Genomic DNA, 18,619 nt, shown 5'->3' with positions numbered 1-18,619 from the left:
TGCTTCCATTCAGATTATAATCAAACAGATGGGCCATATAATCAATAATAGCTGATCAATGAATCACAATGATAGCCGTCATAGAGTCGCTAATAAACACGCTGATGTGCGTCCATACAGATTATAATCATGCAGACACGGCCACATTCCCCACACAATACACACACACACATATAAAAAATGTAGAAGAAAAAAAAAAACAGTTTTTTATGGATAAAGCAGATCGCTAAGTTATGCCCCGCTCAGATGACAGCGTGCGTCACAGAAGCGTCACTGCCGGCAGGAGGGAGCGCCAAATTCAAATAATCTATATTCCGCTTTTCTGAGACTTTTTTTTCCGTAGACGGTCTCATTATGTTTGTAAGACCGTATTCTACAAAATCGTTTTGTTTTTTTACCACCAAGACGCTGTTTTTGAGCGTAATTTATTCCATAACGGACGCGAACAATAACTCTCTGAAGAAATGAAATGTAAACAAAGGAATATTCATCCTTATTACAACGTTATTGTTTCGCTGGACTAAAAGTGCTCGCTGGGATGTTTTTCTGTGGACCCTTACCTCTCTAACTAAACTGGGATTTCAGCAGTGGACGCGTTTGTGGCTCGTTATTACAATGATAAAGGTACGTACGGCTTTTTTACTCTGCGTGTTTGGATGTGTACTGCTTACACAAATGTAGCAAATTTGTGCCACTCATTCCTTATAAGCTTTCCATCGAAAAACAGCGATCTGTCGTCGATGCTTGAGGCTTAGACCCTCAGAATGATATAGAGTTTGACAAGATTAACTTTGTCCCGTTTCATTTATTCTATTAGAAAACAATGACACATGCAAACAAAGAGCGTTCAGTGCGAGGTCGCTCTGGTGCAGGCTAACAGGTTTAATAGAGATTAGCTTCCCATAGTGCACAAATTAAGGTCTTTAAAACTGCATTTGTTAAAACCAAAATTGTATGGACATTTCCCAGAAAAGAGGATATGATTATTTTAATCTTACAGCGGTGATAGCAGGACTTGTATAAATAGAAATTCATCTACATCTCTCATTATTAGCACTTAATTTTACCACATTAGCCCTTTATTAGGATTATATTTCCTGTTTATAAATGTTAACATTTGTAAAGGAATAATGACATTATCCCTATTCAATTATACAGTCACTTGTAGTGTACTGTAGCATACTTTTATATGAATTACTTTTAATATTCATAAAAATATTAATTATTATGGAAATAATATACTTTAAAAGAATGTAATTAAGTATGAATGGAATTAAATGTTGTTTTTTGGACATTTACGTGTATTATAAGTATTATGTAGCTATTAAATCTATTACAGTTTAAAAAGAGTTAACTGAACTCTAGAGTGTTTTTTAACCCACTTAAGTACACTGTAATATTTTTTGAAGTTATAAACTGAACAAAGATATTTTGCAAAGAAAATAGTATTTCAGTCTACTTAAAAATTGTATGTTTAATTCAGTGTGTTGCCGTTGCTTTGTAATTAATTATGAAAGCAATTTATGAATAAACCAAGTAGGCTAAAACTTATTTATAATTTCATAATTATTTCTATTGAAGTATGGTTAAAGTGTACTGTTGAATGCACTGACAAACATTTATGGTAAACTATTTTTTTATTTTTTTACTGTCAATACTATTGAAACTAGTGTGATGTATTAAAATCTAATTTATTGTGATTGATTTCTAATTTATTATTAAATGTAACTACATATTTGTAATGATGTTGCAAATGACAACATTTAAAATATTAATTTAAAATGTAATATTGAATAACACACTACAGTTATAATATTATAATCAAGTACTTTACATGTGCTTTTAGTATGAAGTTAACACACCAAAATAAGTGCACGTGTTTAAGTCCCAACAAAAGATTGTTAAAACATTATGACTTGATATGTGCTTTAAAATAAAACGTTTAATTTGACATTATTTCAAAACTGAAACGTATAAGTCTGGAATGGGCAAATACACAAACAGTACAAAGTCTCAGTCAAGTAGCGCTGCTCAGCCAATCAGATTACAGGACTGGAATATACTGCTCTATATAACAACCCCAAATTAGTCACCAATTAGCATATATTGTATGACATATAAAAATTTTTTTGGAGAATTTGATGTTTCCCCATTCAAAGAGATAGGAGCTGCGCTTGGATGCCCGAGAGGCATTTAAAAGATGGCCGCCGAGTGACATAACTTGTCTTAAAAAGACTTTGGTATGATGCAAGTGAAAGTTTTAGTATCTGCGCAGCTTCAGTTGCTTAGAAACCGGATCTTACATGCATTCTTCCCCCTTTAGGAAAACATCTAAGCCTTTCACTTTGAAAGCATCAGGCGAGGTTTGGAGCAGCCCAGTTCCATGGTTGTCATGGTTGTGAAGGATGCAGGCAGGAGAATGATGCTGGCATCTCCATGGCAGCAGAGAGAGCGAGGGAAGGGGGTCCAGTCGTTGTGTAACACTGACCTAGTTAATATGCAGCTGATCTGCCCCAGGGTCTCTGAAACATTAATGAGCTTTCTGCTGCTGCTGCCTGCTCAACGGTGTTCGTCTCTCTGAAAACACACTCCTACACACACACACACATACACAACCAATCCAGATGATTAAGGAAGCCCCTGGTGATGGTATTATAATATATTAAGTGTCAAGCCGGCAGTGTTGGAGTGCTAAAAACTGGCTGTGCTGCTTGACGCTGGTCCATTTTTGCTTTTATTTGATCAAATGACCTTTTCGTGTGTGAATTGTAGGGTTACAAATGAAACAAGCACAGCCACTCATGAGTAATTAAATCATTTTAATTAATTCAGTTTTATTAACTCCTTAATTCAGTTTCATTTTCCATTAATTCACAATGTGATCCTAATTAAACATTACTTCAAATGCCATGTATATTATAACTTAAATAAGTATTAAATAAGTATTTTAACTAGTGCTGTGAATCGATTAATCGCGATTAATCGCATCCAAAATAAACGTTTTTGTTTACATAATACAGGTATAAGTGTGTGTATTGTGTATATTTATTATTTATATATAAACACACACAAATACAGCATATATTTTGAAAATATTTACATGTATATATTTATATTCACATCATTTATTTCATATATACAGTATCTCACAGAAGTGAGTCACTACTTTATACATTGTAGCAAAGTGTCATTTCTTCAGTGTTGTCACATGAAAAGATATAAGATATTTACAAAAATGTGAGGGGTGTACTCACTTCTGTGAGATACTGTATATATGTTTAATATATAAACGTAACATATTTTTCTTACATATATACATGCATTTGTGTATTTATATATACATAATAAATATACACAGTACACAGCACTAATTTTAACTTACATAAGTTACGTATTTTGCTTTAAAATATATATAAAAATGTACAATACCATTTAGAGGTTTGGGGTCAGTAAAATGTTTAATGTTTTTGAAAGAAGTCACTTACAGTATGTTTACCAATGCTTCATTTATTTAATCATAAATACTGAAAAAAACAGTAATATTGTTAAATATTATTACAATTTAAAATGACTCTTTTCTATATTAATATATTGTATAATTTAATTTATTCATGTGATAGCAAAGCTGAATTTTCAGCATCATTACTCCAGTCTTCACTGTCACATGAATCTTCAGAAATGATCTGTCAGTACCATCATGCCATGCTCACACAGCTGAGATGGTGCTAGTGGCCAGTTTATTTCTGGTATTACAGGTATTTTCACTGATATTATGACAACAAATAGCACATATCCTTTGCCAGCCTGGATTTTAATAGCCTGCTTTAAAAAAATTATTTGTAAGCCGCATTTACCAGCTTTTCCTAATGCACAGTGCTGTGTTTCTATCCATACGCTTGGCTTTTTTAATAAGGCTAAATTTATTGCTCTGGAATGGGGGTGGATGCATTTAGATAAGCATCTTGATGCTAACAGCTACAAAACGCCACCCTGTTTGGTGTTTACACAAATGCTAAATGTGCCGCCCTAATGAATGGTTCTGTTCCACAGCTGGCTTTAGAGACACACAGACGACGGCTCTGTCTGCTAATGAATATCAATGCAAGGGAAGGCCGTCAGACAGGGTGTACTTGATCATTATCTGACCTTGATAATCACTCTGTTTGTGTGTGTGTGATACAGTGTGTGCGTGTGTGTTTGGGAAACAGGCATCTTTATATGCTTTCACTGTTTTTAGGAAGGGCAGATGTTTGTGTTTCGCATCTGCCACAAGAACACTTTTCTCTGGTGGCATTAAAGTGTTAACAGGCGGCCTTTTTCTCTGTATCTTGATCTCCTTTGCTCTTTCTCTGGAGATTGTGATTGATAGGTCATATATGTCACACCTCACTCTCATTCCCCAGAATGCTCTGGGAGCTGAGGCGTTGCCGTGGCAACCTGTCTATTGGCCCGTGTGCATCCACATATACACGCACACCCACCCACACGCTCTGCCACACCAAGTGCAAATGTGTCTACTAACACCCCACTAATGTTAAAAGGATGTGTGTTAGGTAACAATGGCAAGTTTTTTTTTCTTTTAACATATATCTGTCGTGGTGGCAGCACACATTAGGATGTGTTACACCATTTCTAGTGAATGGGAACTACAGAAACTAACTTGATATAGATTTTAATCAGAGTAGATGCCACATGCAAAATATAAGATGTTATATATTGCATTTAAGATATGATATATTCATTCATTCAGTTAGATGACAATTATTCATTATTTTGTTGACAATTACGCACATTTTCCCCAGTAAATTTTCATTATTTATTACATAAAATTAGTGTATAGGAAAAATAGTATAGAAGAATATATGAAAATCATCCTGATAATTTTTAATTAAGGTCAGCATTAAATTAGTACAGAAAATAAGAAATACATATATTCGGATGAATATTTTTATATTCAATTATATTTTATATTTAATTATAAATTATATTTACAATTATATTTAAGCAAAATGTTAACAAAAATATTACAATAATGATAATATTTTTTTATAATGTACAATAGGCTACTGTGAGTCAGGCTTAATTGTCATGAAAATAATATAACTACTATAGTATAATTATATAGATATTATATTCATATTGATGCATGTGTATATATGAGTATATATGTGTCTCTGTGTCGTAAAGCATATTTATGTGCCTTTTTATTTATTTATTTTAATGTATTATTTATATATATATTGTGTGTGTGTGTGTGTGTGTGTGTGTGTATAAAGAGAGTATACATATTTGAAAAAAAATTTTTTTACATTGTGACATTATTTTTACACAAACTGAAAGATACAGTGCAGCATATTGCACACACTGTACATCTGTTTCTCACTACCTCATTTTCACTTGCATCATATTATGTATCCTCTTTGACTAAAATCTAGTCAAAATAGGGTGTAGCACTCTTTGTCTTTTTCCCTCTGTCTTTGTTTTGTTTTTTTGTTCACTCCCCTGCTTCCTCTAGGCCAGTAATGTATAATTTAAGATGTGTGTCTGTATTTATTCATTCAGACTACAGATTAGTGTGAGTGTATGAAGGTGCAGAGCAGGTGTGATTCTTCAATGCATTGCAGGAAGCATCTGTGCGAAACTCAAGTGTTACAATTTCCATATGTTACAGTATATTGATAATGCGCCTGTAAATGTGGGTGGATGGTGATGATACTGATGATGTTCATCCTGTCACTATTTTAAGGACAATTTCTTGCCATTATTTTGACAATTTGCACACATCTTCCCTTTAAATCTCATTACTGTATTATAAAAAAATTGTACTAAATGAATTTATTTCATTTAGATTTTTTAAAGCATCAAACTAACTGCCCATTGAAAAAAAACAAAAAAAAAAACAAACATCAGCTGTGATGCTTTGTCTTTTTTTTTACCCTCTTTCTCTCCCTCTTTTCAAATCTTCTTACTTCCTCTCAGATATCCTCTTTCTTTTGTGCTTCATCCATGGGCTCTTTTATCGCTGATGTTGTTGTTTTTATGGGGTCCCCAGTGCTGAGCTCCTGTCAGCATGGCTGAGCGCTTTAAGCTTGTCCCACGGGTGTCATCATACGCCCCTCTCTCATCTATCACTCGCCCCACTCACAAACAAGTACCAATCACACAACCCCTGGAAACTCCACCTCACTTCAACTTTCACCCCAGACCTGACGCAACAGCCCTGGGGTGTGAGAGTGCGTGTGTGATCTGGGCATATGGAGGCGTGTTTATGTGTTTGGGGAGTCGACTAATGACTGTTTTACAGGAGTGAGGACTAAAGCATCCATTAAATGACATCATAATCAGCAAAATCATTAAACGAAAGAGTGATAAGCATAAGGGGTCATAAGTGGACTTGCTAAGGCAAGCATCCCTATTGCTATTGCTTAAACACAGTGTTTGGAATTTTATCTCAATGGTAGTTTCTCTGTGGGTTGAGGAGCCGCTGGAAGTACAATTTGAAATCTGACATCTTTGCTAATGGTTGCTAAGTTCTGGTCAATCACAAAAGCCACAATTGCCTTGTGACACTTAAGAAAATGTAAAAATACTGTATAGTGGTTGTGTGATTTTTGGTTCTACATAAATTGACCAACTGTAAGGTGATCATATGCTGGTTAGGTATGTTTTGAAGCATGACAGCTTGTCTGAGCTGGTTTTTGCAGGTCCAACTTAAACCAGCTCATAATCAGTTTATAACCAGCTCAGGACCAGCTTAAACCAGCTCAAACCAGTTGCCATGTTTCAAAACATGCCTAACCAGCATATGCTGGATTTTTTTAAATACAAATGTTCTATTTTGGGTGAACTGTTCCTTTAAAAATGACATCTCCAGATCTGAGATTGACTCACCTAGAGCGATTCATCAGAACGTCCTCCACACTTCCCTCTCTTTTTCTCTCTTCCTCCCTGTAACCTAGGCAACCTGGACTTAATTAGCCTCAATTTGAATCAGGACCAAAAAACCCCAACATAATGCTCATGCTGGTGTGTTTGTGTGTTAATTTGTTAAGCAAACCTGCTGACATCTGAGAAGTGTAGGCGGGTTCGTCTTAAATCATTTCACCCAGGCCTCAGTCTACTGATGTTACAGACGTGTTTGTCAACTGCTTGTTTGTGTATGTGTCTAGGAAAGAGAGAGCTGCAGAGGGATTCCTGGAATCCGGTCTGAAGCAGCAGATGGTTTTCAAATGTGGTCTGGGCCACAGGTCCCTCATGTGTACCCACATGTAGAGATGGTGGAATTAAAAATGAAAGGTCTAGACTGCTTTAAAGTGTGCATGACTGCGTTTTAAACCAGGATTGTTAGCTGTCTATGGCAAAGCCACGTGTGTGATCAGAAACCACAGGTACTGGATGCACAAAAAGGATGCAAAATTTCCAGGCTGCCAGTGTCATAATTGTTGTAAAGCAGTGATATAGTGTTTTTTCATGTGTGTTTTTTGTGTTTCTCTCTTGCAGCTCAGGGCTGTGTAAGTGTAAGACAGGTGTGTACGGGCCCAAGTGTGACGACTGCCACCCTGGATTCTTCCACTTCAGCAGCACAGGATGCCAACCGTGCCAATGTAACAACCACTCGACCTACTGCCACCCTCAGTCAGGTCAGTCCAGCAAACTTTCAGCGTCGTTTAAAAGGGTCATGACACGAGAAACCAAATGTCCCTTGATCTTTTGATACAGAAGAGGTCTTTGTATGCTTAATACATCCTGCAAGTTTCGTAACTTAAAATGTCCTCATCCTCAATAAAAAAGCATTTAAGTAATAACCCTCAGACTCGTTTTAGATCCTATGGGACAAGGTGACATCAGCTGGGCACAGTCGTTTGCATAAACACTCCCTCCAGAGCGACATGTCGACATAGGCCCCGCCCACTGGCGTTAATGGCTTGACATTTGATTTACGCTGAATATGAGTATCGCGTTGTGTCAAAAAAAACTAGAAATTGCAATCACTGCCACTATCTTGTCTACACTGGATACAATATACAGATGCGCGTTTCTGACACAGTCTATGCGCTCGAGTCTGTCGTCAATCGGGCAAATGGAGTGAAAGAAGGTTTGCTTTGACGTGTTTGGTTTAACAGCTCGTTCACATCTTTGTACAGATATCAGAAGGATCCCAGCATAAGGAGCAAGTGCATAGTTTATTTTTAATGGTACCAAGGATCGTGTCAAAGGATCGGAGCATTTTGTTTTGTAAACGAGGCACAGTTTAGTGGAGAGTTCACAAAGAAAAGATGAAGCAGTACTAGATCTAACTTCAGCTGCATCAACTGTAAGTAGATGATTTAATAATGTTTAGTCTGGAAATGACCGTTTTATTTTATGTTGTCAAAACATGCAATATTGAGGGGGCATTGATAGTGTTTCCTACAGTGACGTTAGCCAATCATAACAGTGGCCGATTCCTGGGAAGCCTTAAAGGACCCGCCCCTTAAAAACAGGCTGTTTCTGAGAGGTTCAGAGAGAGGTTCAAGGTTCAAAATAATATTTTTTCCACATATTTATTTGTTTTGTGCAAAAACTTTATTAACATTATAAGTAAACCTCAAGGAACATATTAAAATAATAAAAAAATCCATGTTATGACCCCTTTAAAGGCTTGTAAAAACACCTATTTCTGAACTGGTTAGACAACACAACACACCGACTGCTTCTGATCCAGTCAGTTTCACAAATGCACATTGTGATTCACCAATGCACACAACAAAATGATCCAAATATAGCATAGATGGGTTTTGTAAGTTCATTAAACATTGCACAAATACATAAAGCTATAGTTGAATGCATTTGTACTCTACAGAAACTATATATGAGCACACTGCAAAATAACAGTTCCAAAATTAAAAATGCAACAGTGTTTATTCAAGCTGTGTGATCAGTTATTTTAATTGATTTAATTTATGCCACTCAGAACTCTTACAAAGCGAAAGTAAACACTCACTTGCAATCCATATACGGATTTCTCACATATCGTTCATGATCTCAGTTTGAAGCATCTGTCATAGTGAAGCATCACCATAGGTGTGAGAAAATATACATACTCAACGCATGCTATGGTTAACACAAAAATATTTTAAACCTGAAAGATGAAAATAGTTTCTCCTACATTTAAAATGAATGGATGCTTATCTAACATTGTCTGCTAACATTGTGCAAAAGAAAAACAAACAAACAATAACAACAACAAAAATATCTCTCATCTCTCTGTTAAAATATGTGTTTTATGAGCCTTTAATATCTCTATATTGAATATTGAGCAATTTATACAACTTCAACATGAATATATCCATAAAATCATCCACCTTGAAAGGGAATTGAACTGGTCCTTGTTTTCAGTTCTCTGCAGATGAAGATTGTCTATATTTCAGTCAAGCTATAATTTCTCTATAGAAGACTGGGAATAGCAAATATACAAGCAGACTTCATATTAATACTTCATATCACCATAAAGCAAAATATGAAAGAAAGAAAGAAAGAAAGAAAGAAAGAAAGAAAGAAAGAAAGAAAGAAAAAAAAACCTTAACAAATGCTCGCAAAACATAACATTCTGCTGAATATTGATTGTTTCTCAATTTGAGGGTATAATTATCATTACAAAAAGGTATAATTAACAAAAAAATAAAAATAATTATATAAAATAATTAAATCATGTTTAATGTGATTTATTTGAATAGCATTTATATACTTGTAAAACTGCATGTGACTTTAATATAATATAATATAATATATTTGTAGTACAAAAACAAACTACTTGTCAGTAAAAAAATGAACTACTCTTAGAAATATATTTTTAATATAAATCATTTATTTTTATATTTTTACAAATTCATTTAAAAGCCATACAAGAATATGAAGAACATATTGGAATGACATGAATAAATACAAATGTTCTTTTTTGGGTGAACTGTTCCTTTAAAAATAAATCTCCAGATTTGAGATTGACTCACCTAGAGCGATTCATCAGAACATCCTCCACACTTCCCTCTCTTTTTCTCTCCTCCTCCCTGTATCCTAGGCAACCTGGACTTAATTAGCCTCAATTTGAATCAGGACCAAAAAACCCTATCAACATAATGCTCATGCTGGTGTGTTTGTGTGTTTGTGTGTTAATTTGTTAAGCAAACCTGCTGACATCTGAGAAGTGTAGGCGGGTTTGTCTTAAATCATTTCACCCAGGCCTCAGTCTACTGATGTTACAGACGTGTTTGTCAACTGCTTGTTCAAGTGCATGTGTGTGTGCGTGTCTAGGAACCCATCTGTCTCTGTCTTTCCTTCTCTGCAGTGTGTGTGTGCAGATGGTAGCTGGTAACCTTTCCTCGATGCGGAGAGCCACAGTCAGATTTACAGCCCTCCTCAGTCATAAAACGCAATCAGCATCTCCAGAGACTGCTTACAGTTCATAGACTCACAGCCGCCCCGCAGCATAATACTACACACACACATGAGACGCGCAGTAACTCACAGAGCCAAAACAATAGTGTGCATACTACATAAAGGCTTTTGGTCTTTGGCCAGTTAGATTGTGTTATCGTTGTCCACGCAAAACTCCTACTGGAAAACTGTAACATACCGCTTCAAATGTGATAAAGCTTTCATGTAATTGAAACTAAGAACAAAGAAGAACAATATAAACTCTGATATTAAGAGTGAACATAATTGAATCATAAAATCTCTCTAAAATAACAGAGATATACTGAGAAAAGATTGCATATTTTCATCAACCACAATATGTACTATATATGTACAAAATATGTATAAATCAAGGTACTAATACGCACACTTTAGCTACTTATATGCAGCCTTATGGGGTAAATAAGGTACTTTTGTTACTTTTGTTTCTGAGATACTTTAGCCTTTCAGTGTAAAAACCTATTTTTTCTATAATAAGTTTAGGCTTTCATTAACATTGATACACAATATGATAATAGAAAGTACATAATGCATAATGTTTTCTGTTAATTTATATTAATATTCTTGAAATGACATGCAACTTTTGTTTATAATATATTTTTAATATACAAATAAATTACTTACCTCTTAAAAGCTGAGCTACACTTAGTACACTTAGTTTTTAATGCACACACACACACACACATATATATATATATATATATATATATATATATATATATAGTTTTAAAATGAATGTATTTTAAAAAAAATTGATTATTTAACATAGTTTTAAACAATTATGACTAATTAACTAACTGACAAACTGATTGACCTAAATTTAAAAAGTGTGAAGCTAGTGCTATTTTAGTTTTATTGTATACTATTATAGTATTTATTAGGACTTTAAATTAGTCTTTATTTTTAGATTTTAAGTTTTAATTTAAATTTTTGTTAATTATGTATATTTTATTTTATGTAAATGTATATTTTAAATTTTTGTTAATTAAATATATATTTTTTTTTAAATATTTACCTGTATGTTTAGATACATTTTTTTCTTATTTTACTTTCAGAAATTTTAGTACTGCAACTGAATATGAATGAATATTTTCATTCAATTTGTATTTTATTTTAGTTCATCTATATTTCAATTAGCACAAATATAATAATGATAGTTTTTGTTAACATTAACAGCACAGAAATGTCTTTGTTTCATATCTCTACACTTGAAAACCCTGATCTTGAATATGTTAACTAGAGCTCCAGTTGAGCATTTCTCAGATTGAGGCCTAAATCATCAAGAAATGACCTAGCGTCATTTAAAGGTGGGGTAAGCGATTTCTGATAGCCAATGTTGATATTTGAAATCACCAAAACAAACACGCCCCTACCCCAAAAGGGTCTCGCCCCTATTTTGATAGCTCTGCACCACACATACGTACGCAACCCAGGCACGATTAGTTCTGTGAAACAAAGCAAGACCAATGTTACACTGTCTACACCAGACATGAGCGGCGCGCCAAAATACTATAGAAGTGATTATATGTTGTCTACACTGGATGCTCCGTGGCGCGACAAATCCCCGACAGAAAACTGCTGCCGTGTTCCATTTATGACGTGCTGACACAAATTTCAAATGATTTTCAACGGTCGCTTTATCGCGTCCAGTGAAGGCAGAATTTTGCTGTTACGCACAGCATGTCCGTGTAGACACGGTGTTACTCACCTATCGAGTAGAAATCGGCGTCTGATCGCAGACCTTCCGCTCCTTGAGTTTTCTCCAGCGCTGGAAAGCTGATCCGATATTTACACGGGTCCTACTTCTTTCTTTTTTTATCCGCCATATCTATCTTTCTGTCGATCAGCTCGGCTAATGTCCGTCATGTGCACTGAACGCTCTCTCCTCCACATAACGAGTAGACACGTCCCTTACTGCTGATTGGCTACAAGTTTGTTTTGGTACTCGGCCCAGACTCAGTTTTCTAAAGCGTTTTTGAAAAATTACATACCCCACCTTTAAGACTGAGAGTACTTTAAGCATAAACTTTAAACTGGTGATACTAGGTTCTTCTCTGAAAAAGCTGATTTCTTTGTTTTAGAAAGAGCTTTTCAATGCTCAGTGTGCTAAACTAGCCCTTACCTTATACTGTATAATGATAAGACTCTCATGTTCAGTCTATACTATTGCTAATGATCAGTTGGTCTGTATATTCTCCTTCTCTTCCTCAGGTATTTGTTTGGACTGTCAGGACAACACTCAGGGCCACAACTGTGAGGAGTGTCTGCCCAACTTCTACCGGCGTCATGGTGAGGGGACTGCGGACGCCTGTCTGCCTTGTCCCTGCTCCTCTGAGAGCTCCAGCGGCAGCTGCCATCTCGGTGAGTCTGTGTCTCTGTGACACGCTGACAGGGGTCAGGGCAGCTTCTGCACTCAGCACATGATGTCCTGAAAGTGACTGGGAATTATTCAGCAGGGTACAACAATAGTATGCACAGAAAGTTCGATTTTGATGTGAGATGTGATAACAAATATGTTTTTATTTTTGCATAACATGCACTGATGGATCATGTACAAGAGGATCACGACATTGGCATTTCCACTCAAAATTCTGGAATAATTAGGATCTTTTGATGTTGTTTAGTAGTAATTAGGATCTTTTGTCATTTATACACAACCTGGTTGTCACAGCTAAAAATTTGCATCATACTGAAGAGCCAATCAGACGCTTTGTTTCCATCTCAGCTGCCTTTCCATTGGATGCAATTGCACAGCAACAACTATAGTGATGTGGCTTTGGGTTGTCACTTTACATTTATGGTCACTCGAGCCTGAGGACGAAAGTCAATGAGCCAGTGTGAGGAAGTGAGAGAGAGAGAGAGAAAGGGCACTGAAAGTTCAGAACTCTTATATAAGTGTACTCAGTATTATTTATTTATTTATAGGTCGAATATGTAATGCATAATGTACAGTCAGCTGGTCATTATATTTGTACTGATAATGATCGTCAGACAGCCAGCTATTACTATTTAACAAACCAACAAATAAATAAATATATGGATATTAAGTATTAATTTGAGTTGAAATGATTTTTTTTATCTTATAAAGGAGAGAGATGGAAAATGAGGGAGCTGAAGCGGTACAGAAGTGATTATCAGTTTGTCAACAGACCCACAGCTATGTCTTTCACTGTCCACAAAAGATGGTTAATTTTAAGTTTATATTTTGTGGGATGGTGTAGTTAAAGATTTGGGCTACTGACTAAAAAGTTGTAGATTTAAATCCAGCAAGATTCATCAATCCACCTTTGTGCTCTTGAGCTAAATGACTGAACCCAGGTTACTCCTATAAGCGTACTTGAAATTTCCATGGATCTGCTAAGTTACTACCTGTTAAGCTGGGTATCCACCAAAAAGTCCAGAGATAAATTGCGCAAAAATGTAAATAAGATAATTGAATAAATAATTAAATTTAAATAAAATAACTGAATAAATAATTTTATAAATAAAATGTAAATACAATTATTTAACAATAAATGTTACAAAATAATTTAAATAAAATCTTTAATATAATAGTTATGCATAAAAGTATTAATTAAAATAATATTTATAATAAATAAATAACTTGATAAATACTAATAAATGATTGATTATAATATTTATATAAATAAATTAATTGATTAATATGACAAAAAACTAAAATAAAATAATACAAAATAATAAAATAAGCTAAAATATAGAATTTGACATCAGTACTGTTTAATTTGGCTTTTTAAAGAGGTTGAAAATCATGAGATTAATTTTTCAGTTTTGTGTCTCTTCAGGTTTATACATCTAACAGTACTTTTTACTGGTTAGAAAATACAATATAGTAAGATATGCACACTGAAAAATGAATGATAGAACAATAGCTAGGTAACTAGATAGACAGACATACATACATACATACATAGACAGACACAGATATGTCCCACCGAACTTCCTGTTTTAACAGGAAATACCTCAACACAGGAGAGAAACCTGATGTCAAGCCATTTCTCGGGGTCTCTCATGGTCACAACACCCTCAAAACACTCAAAAAGAGCACAAATTCTAGGCCAAATGTGTTTGTGTGTGTGCGCATTTCTAAACTCTTGAGTCGTCTCCCCTGGTGACGCTGAAGGTGGTAAAGCCTCGTCTGTTGACATCACACCGTCTGTAGCTGGAGCATGAGGCTGACACAGGCACAGCCTAGAGTTCTCATGGCAGGAACGGGAGGAGTGCCGAAATGGATTCCTCCACCTTCTGGCCACTTCCTTCTGTCACTGGCCGGCAGTGTGTCTCCGTCTCTCGTGTCACAGGCTGTGGCAGCGAGGGGGTCAGTGGGGTGGTGTGGGGGGAGATCTGCTTCAGGGAGGGGTTGCCCTGGCAACAGCGGCCATTGAGAAAACGGATCAGCGGTGTCATGTCTATTGAAACCGCAGAAGCCTGCATTACTGCATGATGTTTCTGCTAGCAGGCGGTAGTAGGTCAGTCAGTGAGTGCTGCAGCAGTCAAGCAGGTCAGGATGTTAATCCAGTGCAGTCACTCAAACATCCTCCTGACTGGCTTTCTTTCCAATCATGAATATTTCATTGATGACACCAGTTGTGTTTGTGTGTGGGGGGGGGGGGGGGGGCTTAAGAGTCTTATGGATGGCTCCTTCATATTCCACTTAAAAGCACATCATGGCAATACCATGGTTTCTGGTTATGGCACTATGGTAATACCTTGCCATTTTGGCGATATATATATATACATACAAAGTTTTTTTTGCTATAATTTTGATGATTAGATCGTGCAGCTCATGAAAGTCAAAAATCAGTATCTCAGAATATTAGAATATTTACATTTGATTCAGTATAAATGAATAAATTCCTACAGTACTACAGTATAAATTCTGGGTATCTCTTGTTCTTTGAAACCACAATAATGAGGAAGACTGCTGACTTGGCAAAGGTCCAGAAGATGAACATTGACACCCTCCACAAAGAGGGTAAGTCACAGAGGGTCATTACAGAAAGATGTGGCTGTTCACAGAGTGCTGTATCAAAGCATGTTAAATTCAAAGTTGACTAGAAGGAAGAAATTTGGTAGGAAAAGGTGCACAAGCAACAGGGATGACCACAAGCTTGAGAATACTGTCAAGCAAAGCTGATTCAAACACTTGTGAGAGCTTCACAAGGAGTGGACTGAAGCTGGAGTCAGTGCATCAAGAGTCACCACGCTCAGACGTTTTCAGGAAAAGGGCTGCCAAGCCACTTCTGAACCAGAGACAACGTCAGAAGCATCTTACCTGGGCTGTAGAGAAAAAGAACTGGACTGTCGCTCAGTGGTCCAAAGTCCTCTTTTCAGATAAAAGTACATTTTGCATTTCGTTTGGAAATCAAGGTCCAAGAGTCTGGAGGAAGAGTAGAGAGGCACAGAATCCAAGCTGCTTGAAGTCCAGTGTGAAGTTTCCAAAGTCAGTGATGATTTGGGACGCTGTGACGTCTGCTGGTGTTGGTCCACTGTGTTTTATCAAGTCCAAAGTCAGTGCAGCCGTCTACCAGGAGATTTTGAAGCACTTTATGCTTCAATCTGCTGACTAGCTTTATGGAGATGCTGATTTCCTATTCCAGCAGGACTTTAGATATAGAATCATATATAATATAGAATTATATTCTAAGGATCTAAGGGATATAGAATCTAAGGGATATTTTCAAGAGAAAGATGAGAAGCAGTCGATTCAATAATCCAGATGAGCTGAAGGCTCAATAGTGCCTCAGCAGAGCCACAGGCTGACCGCTTCCATGCCATTCCTCACTGATGCTGGAGTTTGTGCTGAAGGAGCCCTGACAAAGTATTGAGTGCATAAATGAACATACTTTAAACAACTTGAACTTTTCTGCTTTGCAAATCCTTTTTTTTTAAATTATTGATCTTAGGAAATATTCTAATATTTTGAGATACTGGATTTTTGACTTTCATGGGCTGTAAGCTCTACTCGTCAAAATTAAAACAAAAAAACTTTTGAAATGTTTTACTTTACATGTAATGAACTTTTTCACGATATTCTATTTTTTTTAGATGCATATATAATGGTTTAAAGTACCACTTCATGTCATCACGTCATTTTATTCTGCACTTGTGTAGAATATGGTGTCACACTTGAAATGTTGTGCTGTGGCGCCACCTAGTTGTTGGAGTTGGAACTACAAGTTATCCCTAAAAGTATTTTAAGCTTTTCTCAGAAATATCTTCACTTTTCCGTAAGATAGTGTACTAGTAGTACTTTTTTGTTGATAAAACCTAATTTGTTTGTTTAAATTAAAAGATTTTCACGTTTACTTAAATGTGGTCAGTTTTACAAGTTCTTGTACAAATAAAATTGTCAACTAAAATGTTATTTTCATTGACTAAAATTTCTGAAATAAATGTAATACATTACAGCTTTTTCTCAATCAATTTGACACATTTCTCAAAACTGAGGGTCACTGGGGGGGGGGGGGGTGGTAGAGAGGAACATGTAGAAAGTGATGAAGATGTGAGAAAAAAGGAGAGGAAAAGGAGAGGGGGCAGAGATGAGTAGAGAGGAGGGCACTGGTGTAGTGTAAAGAGTAAGAGGAGAAACTGTAAGAAGACATGGACAGAGAGGAAGTGGGGGGAGGCAGTATGTATATATGGTAACACTTTATGTTAGGGTCTCTTAACTAGCTGCTTATTAGCATGCATATTACTAGAATATTAGCCATTAATTAGTAGTAATTAAGCACATATTAATGCCTTATTCTACATGACCTTATTGAGGGAAAAGTCGTAGTTAATATTGAATAAGTGTTCCCTATTCTAAAGTGTTACATAATGACATTCATACATTTTCTAGTATGGCATAACTATCCAAATACCTTTTTGGCCCTCTGTACATTAAAATGAGTCCAGCATTAGAAAGGAAACTGAAGGCTGTGCACGTGGAGTCTAAAATAATACTGTTTAATGCTTCATAAAATAAACCATAAATCCCTTGTTTGCACATTTGTGTCATTATGTAACTCTAGTTTTTGATCAGATCTGTTGAACTGCATTTCCAGATTCCAGTGGACGACCTGTATGTGACGAATGTAAGCCTGGCTTCTCCGGCCCGACATGCAACGTGTGCACGGATGGTTTATTTAAATCTGCAGGCGCGTGTTTGCCCTGCGACTGTAATGGGAACGCCGACCCTCGCTCCATGCCACAAATCTGCCACCCTGAGACTGGCCACTGCCACCGCTGCATCAACTACACGGCGGGAGCACACTGTGAGACCTGCGCTCGTGGATACACTCGGGACGCCCGCTACCACAACTGCACCCTGAGAGGTACGACACTGTGGGAACATACACTACTGCTCAGACGTTTGGATTTTTAAAAATGTGTTTGAACATATCTTACGCTTACCAAGTCTGCATTTATTTATATATCAAAAATACATTTAAAATAGTAATACTGTGAAATATGATTATAATTTAAAATAGCTGTTTTATATCTTAATATATTTTTAAAGTGTCATTTTTTGTTTTTCTCAAATCAATTGAATGCATCATTGCTGAAAATATTATTATTGTTGTTGTTGTATTGTGTGTGTGTGTGTGTGTGTGTGTGTATATATTTATATTCATATAATTTATATTATAAATAAATATATTTAATATATAAACATAACCCATTTTTCTGAAATGTATACATGCATGTGTGTGCATTTATATATACATAACAAATAAACACAGCACACATACATATATTATGTAAACAAAAACTTTTATTTGGGATGAAATTAATCACGATTAATCATTTGACAGCACTAAGATATATATATATATATCTTTATATCATCATATTAGACTGATTTCTGAAGGATCATGTGACACTGAAGACTGAAGTAATGATGCTGAAATATGTTAAAATAGAAAACACTTATTTTTAATTGTAATAATATTATAATAATTAATAATATTACTACAATATTTTTGATCAAATATGTAGCCTTTAAAAAAATATTTATTTTTCCAAATATTTTGTTGTAGATAAAAATATTTCTCGACATGTTGCATAGATAGGGTGTTTGACATGTGATATATCGCAATTTCTGTCCATCTAAAATTAGCAATTATTTTTAACAGGCACTCATATGATATCATGAAACTTGCAA

At 35.6% G+C, this 18,619-nt stretch overlaps 1 protein-coding gene across 1 annotated transcript in view; it reads left to right on the top strand.

Annotated features, from left to right (window-relative positions):
* The window catches only part of LOC306849458 (multiple epidermal growth factor-like domains protein 9), a 34,148-nt gene that overhangs the window by 8,765 nt on the left and 6,764 nt on the right, over positions 1 to 18,619 (top strand). Inside the window, exons 3-5 of the mRNA XM_079384495.1 lie at positions 7,501 to 7,640; positions 12,664 to 12,813; positions 17,520 to 17,789. Coding sequence (XP_079240621.1) covers positions 7,501 to 7,640; positions 12,664 to 12,813; positions 17,520 to 17,789 — 560 coding nt within the window. The remainder of the gene's footprint in view (positions 1 to 7,500; positions 7,641 to 12,663; positions 12,814 to 17,519; positions 17,790 to 18,619) is intronic.

This window comes from Barbus barbus (assembly GCF_936440315.1).
Source record: "Barbus barbus genome assembly, chromosome: 29".
NCBI lineage: Eukaryota > Metazoa > Chordata > Actinopteri > Cypriniformes > Cyprinidae > Barbus > Barbus barbus.
This window is presented reverse-complemented; position numbering and strand designations above follow the sequence as displayed.